The 17,330-nt window shown below is 37.7% G+C and overlaps 1 protein-coding gene across 1 annotated transcript in view; it reads left to right on the top strand.

The window, feature by feature from the left end:
- Positions 1–497: 497 nt before the first annotated feature.
- CLMN (calmin) overlaps positions 498–17,330 on the top strand; it is an 82,938-nt gene continuing 66,105 nt past the window's right edge. The window contains exon 1 of the mRNA XM_070931538.1: positions 498–579. Within this exon, the coding sequence (XP_070787639.1) occupies positions 498–579 (82 nt within the window). The remainder of the gene's footprint in view (positions 580–17,330) is intronic.

Here is a 17,330-nt window from a genome sequence, read left to right as displayed (position 1 = left end):
CAGGAGTTCCCATCGCCGCCCTTTAAAAACTTGAGCCCACCGGGGGAGAGGGGGTGGGGGCGAGGCGAGGGGGCCTCTGGATCTGCTTACAAGCGCGCCTACCTTTCACCTGCGTCCTCCGCTCTCCCTCCCCGCCTCCCCTTTCGGGTTCGCGTAAGTGAAGTCTGGAGCCGGGGCGCTCTTGATCCACCTCACGGGCGACCGGTGACTCTACTCCCCCCCTCCTCTCCGTCCAGCTCTTCTCCCTTCCCCTCTTTTCCCTTCTTGGTAAGCAGTTCCTTCTTCCACCCCCCTCTTCCTCGCGTGCTTTTTTTCCCCCTCCCCCCTTCCCTTTCTTTCTTCTCCTTCTCTCTCCCTCTCTCCTTTCGAGGGTCAGTTTTGGTTTGGGGGTCGGTGGGCGGGTGGGCGGGAGAAGGTTGAAGTGCGTGGAAAGGTTCCCCGCTTTTGCGGCCGCGGCGTTTTTAAAACCATCCCCTCACGTCTCTGCCCGATCCTTCATGGCTGGGAGCGAATGGGACTGGTTTCAGCGGGAGGAGCTGATCGGACAGATTAGCGACATCAGAGTCCAAAATCTCCAAGGTAAAAATAAATAAATATATGTGTGTGTGTGTGTGTCTGTGTATTTCCCACCCCCCCCTTCCTCCTCGTGTATGTATGTTTGCATGCATGTGTGCGCGCGCAGACGTCCGTGTGCCCAGGAGTGGGCTGCCAGATGGATTCGATTTAGAGACTTTTTTTAAAAAAAAAAAAACCTAGGAAAACCTTCCTTTCCCTGCCCCCCCGCCTTCCACTCCAGCCCCCCCCCTCTTGTTCTTCATTCCGCCTGTGCATTTGAGCGCTGCTTCCTTTTCACGTGCTGCTTTGATCTGCTCTGCTTGGAAGTCAAAAAAAAGAGAGAGAGAAAGTCACGGTATTGCATTTAACGTTGTTAGAGAGGATTCAGGATGAAATAGTTGCCGCTGGAGCTGCGGCGGGAGGTCGGGGAATACCGATGGAAGGCCCGAAGTTTATTGGGGTGGGGGGGGGCACTTAAATTGGGTAGTATCGAACCTGTCTTTTTTTTTTTCCTTTTTTTAAAGTTGTAAACGTTTAGATTAATCGGTAGCCGGTGAGATTTCTGTGAAAGGCATCATAGGAGCTGAAGCTCAAACCATGTGTTGAGTTCAGATGAAATTGATAGAAAATAAATCATAGTTCACTAGTGAAATTAACCACTGGCCAATTTTGGGTGGCCATCTAAGGCCAGCTGATTGGTGGGACTCCTGCCAAGCAACCTGGATTGGAGAAACTTTGTAAAATGCCATACTATTATGTAATGAGGTTTTGCAAGTGCACGTTCTTTTCTCCAGATTTCTTTTCTCTCTGCCTCTTTCTAAAATGTCATAAATGGATTTTAAAAAAAAAATGGGGGGGAAAAGAGCATGCCAGGCAGATACAGCAAGGAAAAATGTAGGCAAAATTATGATATGTTGTTGCAAACATATGTAACTTTTTCTTCTGTATCATGCTTGTGAAAAAGCAATTTCATCTTCTCTTGGGACATATGAAAAAGTCCACTCAAGTGTATCTGCTACCATCTAAAGCCAATAAAAGTTTCTGTACTATCTATCTCCAGAAAGCATTCGTGGTTAAAAGCATAGTTTTTCAGGAGATAGCATCAGATGAAATAATAGATAATATTACAATGAAGGCTTTTCGGGAAGCTCTTGGGAAATGATTAATTTGAAGGAAGGGGAATTGCTAAAAATGGAACCTTACAGTTTGCCTTGTAGAAATGCAGTTTGGGAGCTAAAATTACTGGAGCTATTTTATAATATAAAGACAAATATTCATGCCTCTGATCCTTTCTGGAATATATCTCTACATTGTGAGTCAATATTTTTAAACATAAGGACAGAGGTTGAACATAGATTGAACACAGTATGTTCAGTGATGCCTAACCCTTCTATGTTGGCCTTGATTCCCCTAGCCATATTTTTAAGGATGGAAAGGTCCAAAGTCCTATGTTAATCATTCAACATCTGCAATGAAACACAGAACAACATTGGCTCACTTAAATCAATTATCTTTATTTGAAAAATGTTGTGCCTTATGTCAGATGAAGAAAGGACCTGTCGGCCTTCTGCAATCCACAATATATTGAATTCTTCATTTCCCACAATTCCAGGCCACCATCTAGGCCGGGGTGTCAAACTTGATTTAATTGAGGGCTGCATCAGGGTTGTGTTTGACCTTGGGTGGGGGAAGGCAGGTGGGCGTGGCCAGTTCAACATCACCTGTGTCAGGGGCACCTGTGGTGGCCTGAGTGCTCTGCCTATGAAAATGGCGTCCCGAGCTCTGTTTTTGGCTGTGACGGCCTCCTGCAACCCTCTGCCAAGAAAAACGGAGTTTGGGAAGGCTGCCTGAGGCCCTCCTGAGCTCCGTTTTCACTTGCAGAGGCACCATGGGCCAGTCCTTCACTGTTTCCAGGGTGACCCTGTGGGCCGGATCTAAGCACCCCCGGGCCTTGAGTTTGACACCCCTGATCTAGGCCTTGTAAGTCATGTAACCCTGCAGTATGATTTGCTTTGTAGAATATCTTTCATTTTTCAGTCCTCAGAACACTTGCACCTGAATGAGTCTGAATGATTGAGATCCCAAAGCAACACTTTATATAGTTTCTGAATGAAAATATAGGAAGAACCATTCTTCAAGAAAGAGTTCATATTTTTCATGTAAAAAGTTAAGTTTAGTCCTTAACATTCCCAGACAGGTCTAGAGATGTGAACAATGAATAGTAGACTCCTGTCTAAAACCAGGAACCAGTGGCAACTGCGGTAAGCACAGTGATGCCAAAATGACAACAGATGCATGTCATCACATGAATTGTGGGATAGGATTGTGGGATTGTGGGATATGTCATCACATGTGTCTCTGCATTTTCCCTCTTCTTGCTTCCCCCACTTCCTCATGTCTATAACCATTGCCAGTTATTAACGACAATTTGGAGCTAAGAGACCAGTAGTAAAACAATAGGCCTCTTGTCCTTGTCATATATTCACAGAAACTAGAAAGACCTGGTTGCTAATAGAAGATATTTACATATCATCTCAAGAGAATTCTAGTGCCTGCTGCTTGACCTAAACATACTGCATTGGCTAATCTGATCTAGATGCTACCACTCTTAAAAACACCCTCTGTTCTAATTGTCTGGAAAAGTTATACCAGTAAGGGATTTTGAGAATTTTTCTTACAAGTTTTGTAATCCTCTGTCTCCTTCATGGTATTTTTTTTTTCATATTGGAGCATATTCTGAAGCAAAAGTGAAGCAAACTGAAAGCTGGTGATCTCTGCAGAATATCTTAACTCCACCTGAATATAAATAAAACAAATGCTTAGCTGAATAATTAATTAATGAATTAATTCATCATGGCAAGACTAAAATGAATCCCAAAAACATTTTATACAGTCATAAGAAAACTTAATTGCTTCATCTGATATCTCTGCTATTCCATGGAATATTTTAGAAAGAATTAGCATAAATGCTTTTAGATTTACTATTCCTTGTTAATTTAGCTACAAGGATCAAGGAAGAACTTTATATGCCATATTGAACTGTTGAAAAAAAAGTGTGTATGTGTGTGTGTCAACAGACACACACACATGCACACACACATATACATATATACATACATATGTACATACATATACATATATACATATATAAACGACGCGGTGGCTCAGTGGCTAAGACGCTGAGCTTGTCGATCGAAAGGTTGGCAGTTCAGCAGTTCGAATAACTAGTGCCACATAACAGGGTGCGTTCCTGTTACTTGTCCCAGCTTCTGCCAACCTAGCAGTTCGAAAGGACGTAAAAAATGCAAGTAGAAAAATAGGGACACCTTTGGTGGGAAGGTAAGAGTGTTCCGTGCACCTTTGGCATTCAGTCATGCCGGCCACATGACCATGGAGATGTCTTCGAACAGCGCTGGCTCTTCAGCTTTGAAACAGAGATGAGCACCGCCTCCTAGAGTCGGGAACAACTAGCACATATGTGTGAGGGGAACCTTTACCTTACATATATAAATAAGTTGATGAACTTATGACACAGATTTCAGCCAGAAATGTAAACACTTGAACATACACTCTGCTGAATTTAGTGGTATTTAGTGGTTTTTTCCCAAGTGACCAAGTGATTTTAAGATAGGATGTCTTTAATAGACATTAGTTGACTTTTTATTCACTTACTCCATTTATATGTGGGTTTGTGTATCAAATGGTCTACTAGCATTGGCTAAAATACAAGATAAAAGGGAGAACTAGAGATTGTATCTGATGGCTTCTCTAGACTCTGTCAAATAGATTATTTTTCTTTTATTCCACTTTTCCCCTTTGCAGGAAAGCATCCAAAGTACCTTCAAGATCTAACAGAATTAAAACAATAATCTAGGCAAGAGAACAATAGTAAAAACAGCATAAAAATACAATTCACAAAGGTAACCCATAAATAATTTATAAGAATTTAAACAGCATCAGGAGTTTAAAACTTGCTAAAAGAGAAAGGTCCTTCAGTATTGGCAAAATACCAGTAAGTATTTAGAGTAACTGATTCTTGCATAATGATTGATGGTTTCGGGTAACTGCAAAAAAGAAGAAGAAGAAGAGAGAACACTGTTATGAATGGGGTGATTCAGACTGTATTTAACAATAAAACATATTTTGCATCCTCTGAAGTTTTCTTCAATATTGGAAACAAAATTAAATGGTGCCAAAATCAGTGGTGGAGCTTCCTGATGTTATATTTAATATACTTAAAATAGTTAAAAATTAAAGCTATGCAGCATTTTGGATTTGAATATGATGTCTGTCTGCTGCTCTTTAAAATAAGCCCATTCTTTTTGGGACTGTGATTATTCTGCAATTGCCATCAATATGGGGGAATACACAACTGCTTTGAAGTATTGTGAGCAAATGCTCCATAGCACTGCACAATCTTAATCAATGACTAGTGATTAGGAGCCAAGACTGATTTGAACACATAGAATAAGAAAGCAGAGATTTTCCACAAATAAATAAATCGTTTCTACTTATTTGTGCAATGTGGTCCAGCATAACTCTCCTTATCCCATTCACAGGGCTTTTGCATTAGATAACCCTCACAAGTAAAAGAATTACCCAAAATATTTGGGTAAACACTTTATCTAATCAGAATTTGGCCAATGGTCTGATGAAACACATTGTATTTGATGTTCCTGTGAGGGCATTAGAGTTGGCAAAATCAGAACCGACCGATTTGCTGCAATAAAGCAAAGCACAGATGTCAGCTGCCCCATAGAGAAATAATTAGCTTATCAAAGTTCTTCTCAAAAGGAAGTGTTCCAGTGAGTACTTAATTAATTGTAAAAGATAATAGACAGCATCTCAATATTCATTGAAATCTGTCTCGGCGTGTGTTTAAATCCCGCCGTTGAGTTTTACGAAGTCATAACCATAGTTATGGCTAAGTACAATATGTGAATCCTTCTGTTGTAATTTATTAAGGATGGTAGTTAAAGCAAACAATGACTTGATTGACACGCAAACCCAACACTGGTGAGATATTGCCACTAGCAGATTAGATCAGAATTATGGAGTGACTGGGTCAATCATTATCCTTTATTACAATTGCATTAATTCATAATGTGGCTGTTGGCATTTTAGCTTGTTGCCTGAACCTGTCAGTAAGGGTTTATATAGTAAATGAGCAAATACTAAGCAAGGCACAGCACAGAGCAATGTGTAATGACAGCAATTATCTCTCAGGTTGTGTTAACAAAATGTACTGTATATCTATTTCACTTTTAGCGTTAGCTAAAATCCTTTTAAATGACAGGAAGGGCACCAGACTAATTTTGAAACAAATTTTCTACTATTATGATTATGATTAGCAATAGCACTTAGACTATTTTAAGCAGTTCTCATTACAATTTACTAACATTTCAACTTTTCATAAATATCCTAGCATTCTCACTTATGTATTGTAATGTTAGCTAGTTAGTTTGCATATTATTATTTATATGTTTATCTTCCTTTATATGCATTTTTGTCTTCATTATTTAGTAGTTTATAATTTGCTCTACTAGTATTCATTATCTATTCTTGAGCATCTGTTATTACAGAAATAGCCTTTAACCAGCATTACCAGTATTTTTATGTACCGGATTATATTTTTAATAACATGTATTGACTTTAAATGCTTGTAAAGTTCACCTTAATTATCATTATGATGAAATAATTATTTCAGGCATGCTGATAGATTTCTAAGTATACCAGCTGAAAAAGTTTCTTTTTGCTGGTCCTGTATATGATATTTGCTACTTTGGTTAATACAAAAGTTTTCTTATTACTTTAAAAGGCATTTTCAAAGCTTTCTTGTAGAATGCAGACTATTGCTTATTTCTGTGGGCATGGAAATAATTTAATATGAAGATATCTGAAGAAATTGCCAGGCCCTGAAAGGATCCAATGAATTGATTCCCATTTCCAAAATGACAGATAATACAGAGCCAGCTGCAGAGGTTACCGTATTTTCCGGCGTATAAGACGACTTTTTAACACATGAAAATCTTCTCAAAAGTCGGGGGTCGTCTTATACGCCGGGTGTCGTTCTCCTGTAACCAGGCTCCTGTAACCAAAAGACTCTGACGAGCCTTAAATGGCTCTGGCGATCGAAGCTCTGACGATCCCAGCTTTGCTTGCTAATCAGGCAACTCAGCTGGGATGCCAGAGCCATGTTAAAGGAAAAAACTTTTTTCTTTTTACGTGGCTCTGCAAGCTCTGACGATCCCAGCTGAGTTGCCTGCCGATCAGGCAACTCAGCTGGGATCGCCAGAGCCCAGAGCCCTGTAAAAGGAAAAGTTTTCCCCCTCCAGCTTGCTTACCTTAGCTGCTAATCGCAACGCTTGCCTTGCTTCGCTTGCCTGAATCCATTCCATCAGCAAGCCACTCCCTGCCTGCAATCATGCAGGCAGGAGTTGTGGACTTCAACTCCCAGAATTCCTCAGCCAGCAAAACAAAGCTGGCTGAGGAATTCTGGGAGTTGAAGTCTACAAGTCTTAAAGTTGCCAAGGTTGGAAATCCCTGTTCTATTGGGTAAGTTTTTTTCCCCTTTGGGAGCTTTAAAAAAAATAGTTAATTGGTTTTTTTTTATTGTTCTTTTTTTAGACCTAGCCATTTAAAGTTTAGGAAGTTTTAAATTTAGCTTTCATATAAAAATAAAAATAAAATAAAATAAAGTAATATTTGTGCAGCTTTCTGAGATTTAGTGTGTTTCTGTAGTGTTTCACTCTAACTACACAAACACACAAAATCTCACAAAGCTGTATGTGGAATTTTGTGTGTGTAAAGTGTGAAAGTTGGTTTTTTGGGCTTTTTGTGGCTGTGTGAGGTTCCTGCTTGTTGCAGGGGCCATTTTGAGTCTAGCACAGCTGCTTTTACATTGTGGGTGAGCCAGTTGATGTTTTTTAATTTTTATTTGGTGTGCGTTGGAAGAGGGGCAGTCTTATACGGCGAGTATAGCCCAAACCCTATATTTTAACAGGAAAAGTCAGGGGTCGTCTTATACGCCCAGTCGTCTTATACGCCGGAAAATACGGTACATATGTAAATAAATTTCAGTATAGGCTGGGGATAAATTTAATGGATAAAATGAATATGCCCAGCTTCTGGGGAAATCTATCCATGTGAGTATGTGTTGCAATTTATAAAGCAAACAAGATTACATATATATCATCAATGTAAATAAATCCTTATGCAATATCTGTTCAACATATGAAATATTAATTGCAAAGGTATGATGTAAGACTTACTATATCTGAGTGTTCTCTTTAAACTGGTTTGTCAACTTTTTAAAACATATTTTGAATGCATTTGTACTAGATGTAACTCTTTTTTAATTGAACCATAGTTTATGAAATCAGATTGTCTGGGTTCTCCAAACATTGGTTTGGTTTGGCATTAAAAAAAACCACATTTAGCTACAAATTAGATAAGCACATTATAACTTAGCATGATGTCCAAATTCAGTCAAGGCATTTGTGGTTGGTTTTTCTCCCCAAAGAAACAAGTGAAAGGATTTACAGTATGTCTGTTTGACATGAACAAGATGAACTTTGAATCTGTGGTCCTGCCATCATTAGCATCACACTGTACACCACTGTTATAGCCAGCAGTAAAGTTTCTGATAAGGATTGATTGTGAAATTCCAGTGTCCTGACTGATGTCTGACCATCAGTATGGCTTTATTGGTTCTGATTGAGCAGATTGTAGAAATCTAGTCAATTATAATTTCTTCAGTAATCTTGGCAAGAAAATCAGGGTTTTCATAGAATATTGGGGAAATTAGGAGTTTAACGTGCCAGAATTGTGATGTAACATATGCTACAGCAATCCCCCAGTTAAGTGTTCACTTTGTTTATTCATCCAATGTGAATTTTCAAAGCACCAGAAGATTTTTTTTAAGTACTTTAGTATGGAGTGCTTTGGCTTGAAGTATGAAGAAATGTTTGCTATCTCTCTGTCTAGCTATCTATCATTTCACAATAGGATAATGCAGGAATTGAAAACCTAGTTTATTGTGGTGTCAAAGGCAGCTTCACCTTCTAAAGGCTGTTCCAGAGCAGATCTGTTAAAGTATAAAATCTACGTGTCTTTAAAAAAATCTTGCAAGAGGATATCTCAAATTTACGAATGAATTTTCCCCAGGATTTATAAAAAAAAAAAAAAAAAGGAAACAGTGATTGTCTTCATTCTTTCTAATATAATGTTCTTCCTAATATAATGTAAGAAATGTTTCTTTGAATAGAGTAGAATTTGGATGTACATTAATGGTTGAGACCATGTATGCTTATCATGTTGGATCACCACAATTCCATGTTGAAAGCTATCTCCGTTAACATACATATTCTGCAGTATATAGAATTTTCCATAGTTTGAGATTAGTAGAAGGTGCATCAGAGTGAAACAGCCGGTCAGATTTACGTGTTTTGCATTGACCCTTTCTGCGGGTTGTTAGATATCTTTAGTCAGAGATGCCAAGACATTGCAGATAGCAACATAGTAGACAGAACTTTAAATTTTAAACTTGATAGTATGAAGAGAATAACAGAAGAGAATAACAGAGATGGAAGGGACCTTGGAGGTCCCTTCCAACCTAGGAACCTAGGAACTACATCAACTCTTTTTCAGTCCTCTGGTAGTTCCCCAGTGCTCCAGAATCTTTGAAAGATATGGTTCAATGGTTCTGAGATCACATCTGCCAGTTCCTTCAGAATCTTGGGGTATAACCCATCTGGTCCTGGTGATTTGAACTTGTCTAGAGTGGATAGGTGTTGTCTTACCATTTTCTTGCCTTTTTTTGTATTGTATTCGTAATCTGTCTATTATGTTACTGCTTTTGGTAGGTGACTAGCTCTAAATTCTTTTTTTTTAAAATTTGGCAATTTACATGCATCTATAAAAATACTGGATGAAGAGCCATCTGTTAGTGTAGAATATACAATAAATGTGAAATCTACCATGGTGCATTTCATGACATTCTTCTTATTGGTGGGCTTTACTCTTTTTTGTGTGGTTTGGTACAGTATTGTACAGCATCTATGTAGTTGCTAAGAGTCAATAGATGGCACCTAATCAATCTTACAGTAGTGTAGTTGATCTTTACAATAAGAAATTATCAATTTTTTATATAAGCTCTCTATCACTAATGTCACACAGATTTCTTCTACATAATAGGGACTTCAGAGGCATGCAAAAGAAAAGGTACCACATGTATAAGAAATATCTGACGTGTGATGAGATAGACTATTACAGAATTTGCAGATTATTATGATATAGTTTTGTTTGGGTTGTGTAGTGTGTCGTTTCACCTGTTGTGGCCTCTTCAACAGCATTATTCAAAAGGCTTTAAGACAATCTTAGTCCATAGCTGCCTTTGTATCTTATACCAGATAATTTCATAAATTAATTCTGAACTATATAAACAAATTTTGTTAATTTCTCAAGGTCAGGCTTAAATAGATAGTTACTTACAGTATGTCCAGGTAAGTGTATTTTGTTGAAATTGGGTCTATTCTACTTAGCAATATTTTGATTAAATAGCGCCTTTAGTTAAATTCACTTAATATAGCTTGCCTAGTGAATGAAATTGTGTGTGTGTGTGTCTGTGTTGTAAGGTAATGGTGTACTCATTAGTAAACAACTGAAATATATCTCCTAGTTAGAATACCATTTCTACAAATAAGATTTGCTACTCAACGGCTGAAAAATGCACTTTTCCAAAACCTCCTTAAAACAATTTTCACTCTTGGCACCATTATGAGTTGCCATGGTGCTAGGAAAGACACAGTTAAAAATATCACATCCCAAATAAGTAGGTAGCAATACCATTCTAATTTTACGGCTTTAGAGATTTTGCATTATTCACTATATGGGAATATCACTATTCCCAATCTGGTACCTTCCAGATACATTAGATTACAACATCCATCTTTCGTAGCTGAAACAGCCAATGGTCTGTAGCATAGAGAGGATAAGAATTGCCTTGTGTGGATGAAGGTAGAAAAGTGATGACATATGAAAAAAATTATCTACTGTTTTCTACTATTGGTTTGTAAGACATCTATAGTCTTTTGGACTAGGAGGCTATAACAACACATTAAAATTGGGATAGTTTAAATATACTAAGCTTTAGCACATTTTACATCTTTTTATCAATCTTGATTAATCAATTATTTAATCAAATATAGATAAAGATGTGTATGTGGTGTGTGTGTGTGTCTGTGTGTGTAAAACTCAAGATGGGCAAACATACCTAAAGTCCTGCCTCTGAGCCATTAAGTTCCTGGCTATCATAGTTTAAGTTATTGGCTTAATAGGTGTCATTTTGCAATTTGCAATGGTGGGAATACTTTTTAAAAATGTTCTTAGGAAATAAGGGGCACTTCCCACTTTGCCAAGTTAACACCACTACTGTGAAAATTGAACTGGTTGCCAATTGGCTTCCAGATGCAATTCATTGTGTTGATTAGCACACTTTAATATCAACTTTAAAGACTTACACAGTTCAGGATTTGAATATCTCTGCAGGACTGTCTTTTCTCTGAAATCAATGCTCATCCAATTAGAACTAGCATGGAATTTGCAGCACAAATCACCAGGCTCAAATTATTCAACTTTGGACATCTTATATAAAGACTTAGCTCTGTGGACAAGCTTCTGATGCTGGGAAAAGTGGAAGGAAACAGAAGAAAAGGGCACTTAGAACAAGGTGGATGGATTCAGTTATACTGACAATAGGTGCAATAAGTGCAATTTTGGAAAACCTGAAGGACCATGGAGAAGATCTATTTTCTCTCTCTCTCTCTCTTCACTAAGTATTGACAAAAACCTGATAGTACATAATCAATTAATCAGTTAAACAAGACATATATGTGGTTTAGACGCTCCTAAGCATGTGATGTAAAGTGTATGACATTTATTAGTAAATCACTGAAGATAAATTATTGTGTTTAATAATGTACATCTTTAATTTGTTTAGCTTCAGTTTTTTAATCCTTTTCTTTTTTTCATCTTTGGAGAATTTGGTGATCTCTAAGATTGGTTATTCACTTGCAGGCATTTCACTACCTAACTAGGAAACCTCTTCAGTGTGAGTGTGGGGCTTTCTCCCTGTATTTATATACAGGTAGTCCTCAATAGAAGAGAATATTTATAGCTCAACGTGATGTTACCAAATTTGGTAATGAAACTTCTTCAAGAAGACAACCAAGCTCAGAGAATACCAAGGGCCCCAAAAGTAATCCTCAGCTTCCAACTGTTCATTTAACAACTGTTTGAAGTTGTGATTGTGCTGCAAAACAGTGACTGGGGACTAATTTTTGCATTTATGATTTGCAGTATCTCTGCAATCAAGTGATCAAAATTCAGATGCCTAGCAACCAGCAAGTATTCACAATGGTTACAGTATCCTAGAGTCACGTGACCACTATTTGTGACCATCCCAAGGGACTTCTGACAAGCAAAGTCAATGGGAGAAGTGAGATTTATTTAATGACTGGTCAAAAAAGTGTTATAAAATCAGGCATGTCTCACTTAATTACTGCATTGCTTAGTGACAGAAGTTTCAGTCCCAATTGTGGTTGTAAATCAAGGACTTCATAGTAGCTTATCCTGCCAGTGGTTGGGCATGTGGCTTTCTCCTTGATTAGGATATTGTTTCTGCTTGATTTTCAAAATCTTTTTCATTTTTTTCCTTGAAGTTTACAGATTGTTTCGTTTAAGTGGGTATGCTTTTAGCTTATTCAGGTGTTTTGTCCATTTTTTCTAATTTGTATTCTGATTTTTTTTAAAAAGGTATGCTATGTACCTTGTCTGTTTGTGCCAAGAACGCAGTACAATTTCATAGTTCAGTAAAACAGATTTGTCCAATCAGTTTTCTGTTTCAAGATTGCAGATACAGTTACTAAGGAGCTGAAGTATTTACTGCAATTTAAGCAGATAGCAGTAGATAGGATTTAAATTCAAATAACTACTAGAGGGTGCCAATTATTGTCTAAGAAGCAAGGCAGTACTCCAAATATGTTCTAAGTATCATAGGATACGAAGCCAGCCAGTCCAAGAGTTAAAAGGTCATAAACAAGAAGCAGGAACTAGAGTCATGAGCTGGAATATTAACAAGTTATTTCCATCAAAATCTGAAAGCAAAGCAGCTACCTAAATCTGCAAGTAGCTGGCTGCAATTACTCAGGCCTCACCCTTTGTCTAAAGAAGAGCCTCATGGAATGATGTTGCACTGTTAATCACTGCATGCATTGAGACCTGGGGCTTTGTTGTGCTTCATCATCTGACTGCTCCAGCTGTTCAGGAGATGCCTGTGGTTGATCAGCAACCTCAGGTGAATCATGGCTTAAAGATTCCTGAGGCAGATAATTCACAGGTTCAACTGGAGCAACATTGTCAGAGTCAAGGTCAGATTCTGAATCATTGCTCATAATAGGTGATTTGGGAAAGGCTGCATGTCATTTGCATGGTGTGTTTCAAAAGCTGAGAAGGGTGCTAAGCTATATTGACTGCACAGTGCAATGAACCATGAAGTTGGAAATTCATTCAACTAATATTCTATCCAAAATAAGAGAACAATTTTTCACCATGGAACCAAATGTCAATTATTTGTTGGCAGCTGAAGAATAGAGAAGTGGCACTTTAAAAAGTTCAGCCACAGTAGCAATTCTTAACTTAATTTTTCACTAATAATGAATATATTCATCCTAGTGAACAGGCAATACCTGTAATTGGGTTAAAGAAAAATATGTTTCTGTTGATGTTACAGAAGACAAAGTTCAATGAATTGTAGCTCAACTGCTTTCTGTGTTGAAATATACAAGTTCCTTTACTCTAGGCTAACTATTTTATATTCACTGACATTGCCCTAGAGAATAAAGTATTCCCTAAATAGTTTTTACAATTTTATTACCATTTCTTCTGGGGTCTATTTTTATGTAAATAATATCTTATTTGTCTTTTATGGAATATAAGATAATGTTTTTTATCAACAAACACATTGGGTACATTATGCTAAACTATGATTTGCCTTAATACTAGTTTATCGAACAGGATAGAAACAACTGAATCTTGCAGGCAAGCAAAATAATCAGAGCACATGTGGTCAGGCTGTGTGATATGAGTTTCCTTTTAACCTTAAGTTTGAACTACGTATGAACCAAAGACAGAATAATAAAGGAAACCACAAAGAAACCATGCATCCTCTCTGCATAAAGCCACAGAAAAACTCTGGTTCTTGTTTTGGTAGCATGTGGTTTATTATTCTGATCATTTTATTGTCAACTAAGGAGCTGTATAAATGCTCTCTTCTGATCTTATCAAAATATTCTGATACGTTTATATGAACTATATTATAAGAATGTAGCTGAAATAAATTGCCGGCTGGAAAGTCTGGGAGTTATGGTCCAAACACCTGGAGTGTAGGGATTTGGGATAGACTCCCTCTGATAGAGCCAAAGATATAAAAAGTAGCTCCCTATGGGAGGAATCCCCCACCCCCAGGCTGCAGCTCACTACTGGGCTACATCCTATTCGGAACCGGGCTGTGCAACTGGCAAGTGAGTGGCAGGCGTTTGCACTCACATGAGTGGCGGGCATTTGCACTTGCATGCGAAGCTCCATTTAGAGCTGTGCCTGGTTGCATGCCTCCTACTCTCATGGAACTATCCCCTCTCCTCCCCCCCCCCCGGAAAAATTGGGGACCACTGCCCTATGGGATGCATTATAAGCAGATCCTTTAAGCCAGTGGTGTCAAACTCAAACAGAAATGAGAAGGAGGCACTAAACCTAACACAAGGGTTCCTATAGGTTGCATATTGACTTAGAAAACCCCATTTATAATATATGTGTATGAATGTTTTATATTTGGCTGTTCACCGCCCTGAGTCCGGAAGGAGAAGGGCGGTATAGAAATCTGAAAAATAAATAAATAAATAAATAAATAAATAAATAAAATATATATCAACCCTTAAAAATCAGATAGGAACTAGATATAACTAATACATTAAAAAGGAAACAATTTTGTTGGTGAATAGTGTGTAAATGAGTTTTTATTGTTTCTTTTGAATGATGTGTAAATGTGTAAATATCTCTACTGTATGAGTATCTCCCAATTTAATTGCATCAGCTAAGTAGTTTGGCACCGCTACAGCATAGACTTGAGAGGGAAGTTCAGTCACTGATCAGTCTGCACTTCCGCAGTTAAGTCAAGGTGGTGAATTGGTACAAGACTTCTCACAAGGCGCCATATCAGAATATTATGGTCTTTGTTGATTATGCTTATTATTATTTAGTTTTAAAATGGAATGTTTTCTATGTTTTATTGCATTTTTATTTCATTTCATTTTGTTAAATGCTTCCCAATTGAATTTTAATCTAGTCTGGGCTGCTCTCAGGAGTTGCTTGCATGGAGTCCACAGTCCATGTGTTTGCACTTCTGCTATAAGCAATGGAAAAATTATGAGGGAGTTTCCTTTACTAGTTCTTTTAAGCATTCCACCTAAATTATGGTCATTAGTCATGACAGTAATTAAGCTACCATGACACCAATTAACGTTTTTGGGGACCTAATATTTTTAGATTTCATTTCTGAACTATTTCAAGAATTTAGGGCAATTTCTTAATTCCAATTAAATTGTGGGAGTTCCAGAGGGGAGGCATAGCTTGCTAATATCGGTACTGTGAACTCTTGACTAAAAGTACAGAGAAAGTATGCCAACATCTGGGAAGAAGACAGGGGTATCAAAGTAAACTATTTCAAGAATTTAGGGCAATTTCTTAATTCCAATTAAATTGTGGGAGTTCCAGAGGGGAGGCATAGCTTGCTAATATCGGTACTGTGAACTCTTGACTAAAAGTACAGAGAAAGTATGCCAACATCTGGGAAGAAGACAGGGGTATCAATGTATACTGACAGTGTTAAATTGCCTTCTCCACTGGTACCCTCTTTTATAACATTGTGTTTCACTATACTCAACTATGGTCAAGATAATGGGAAGTCATAATCCAACATATCTGAACACTGGAAAAAGCTGAATTATATTTTTAAAGTAGCCACATAATGCTACTTTTATATAATTTCAATCTTTGTTACATGTTGTATTCCTTCTGCTTGTTCTTGGGTCTTTATTTCATGGTAAAGAAACATCTTATGAACAGATGGCTTTTCTTTGTCAGTGGAAGAATGGCAAAAGTCCAAATGCAAGATTTAAGATTTCTTAGCCACTCAGTTATGCATTTTGTTTATCATCCTGGATTGCCTTTGCAAGAAGAACTATAGAAGTCTCATAGATGCATATGCACACCTAGGCATAGCTTTTCAAGAAAACAGACTGTGTTGTTTCTGGGGCAATGAGTCTAAGTCCATCCAGCATTCACCTTTGTAGAATATTGCAGTCTGTAGCAAACATATAGACCATTGTTGCCTTTTCCCTTTATATATTATTAAAGACCCTTTAGTGTTGTTCTGAGAGTTGTGTGTACTGTTAGAATAATTGATCGTAGCTAATATGAAGTGTGCTTTTAAGTAACGGTGCATGTAAGATATTCACCACAATGGACATCGCTGTCTTATTTAAGGTTATTGGTTCATGCCATGCTTTATAGTCCTTGTCGCTAAACCTGGAACCACATATACGTAATGATATACACATTCACTGCTTAAATGTAATTTAATTAAGTGGTTGATAGATAAATAAAATATCAATATTAATATTGGGACGATTTGAATTCTAACTACAGGTAGTGAGCCTAAAATATTTGTAATAAGAGGTGAATAGAAAAGCAGCCATCTGGAAGTCTTTTCCCCTATTTTTGGACCAGTTACAGAAAATCCTGGTCCTTCAGATGTTGCTGAGCTACAGTTCCTAGGGTCCCTCACAAGTGGCAATATTGACTGAGAGTTTGGTAGACCCTACATTCCCTATTCCTGCCATAGATCACATACTTGGCTGTAGTTTCTTATTTAAGAGCTCAGTCAGCATGATTGCACATGTTTTTCAGGCAGGTGGTCTAGTTTTTGCTCTCACCAAATATAATAATCTCCATCCTTGGCGAGAGCAAAACTCTTCCAAAGTTAGGGAAGACTTCTGCTTGAGATTCTAGAGAGCTTCAAATAACAAATACCAGTATGTAGTGCATGTAGCGCAGCCTGAATTAGCAGGCTATTTGATTCAGTCCAAGGCAGCTTCATGTATTTGTTTAAAATCAGAGAGACTATTTTTTTAATAGAACTGAATGCTTCTGTTAAGCAGAATCTGGAACTTCAGCTTATATTCATTCCCCAAGAGAAATTATGATAGAAGTATAATAATTTATTTAATTAAATTTTATGGAATAGCATGCATTGTTATAACAGTATGTTTTACATAGAAGTAGGATTAGGAAGACTTGTGTCCACTAGGAGTGGGGCCAAGAACAAGTAGCATGTGAATAGCTTGGAGTGCAGATCAAGGTTTGGCTGTTGCTCTGGAGAGAAAACTCTGGTGTGTTGATCCAGTCACAGCCTGAAGCAATAGGAGGGAAATTGTGTTTCAACTGTAAATCGAAATAGGCCAGATGAAAACTGCAAAGAAGAATCTAATATTTAGTTATTCTGGTGTCTTCAAGAAATGAATTTTCTCCAACTACATAACCATTCTTTATCACTTGAATTTCATGTGACACCTCTTGGTCTGAAATGGAATTTAAAGGTTATCTTGCACAGGGAAACAAAATCAATATTGGTCCATGTAAATAGAATATTACAGTGTTTT

The sequence above is a fragment of the Pituophis catenifer genome, unplaced genomic scaffold (assembly GCF_029215685.1).
Source record: "Pituophis catenifer annectens isolate HBS135680 unplaced genomic scaffold, rPitCat1.0.hap2 SCAF_1, whole genome shotgun sequence".
Lineage (NCBI taxonomy): Eukaryota > Metazoa > Chordata > Lepidosauria > Squamata > Colubridae > Pituophis > Pituophis catenifer.
Note: the sequence above shows the minus strand (reverse complement) of the source record. Positions and strands in the feature narration are given on the sequence as shown.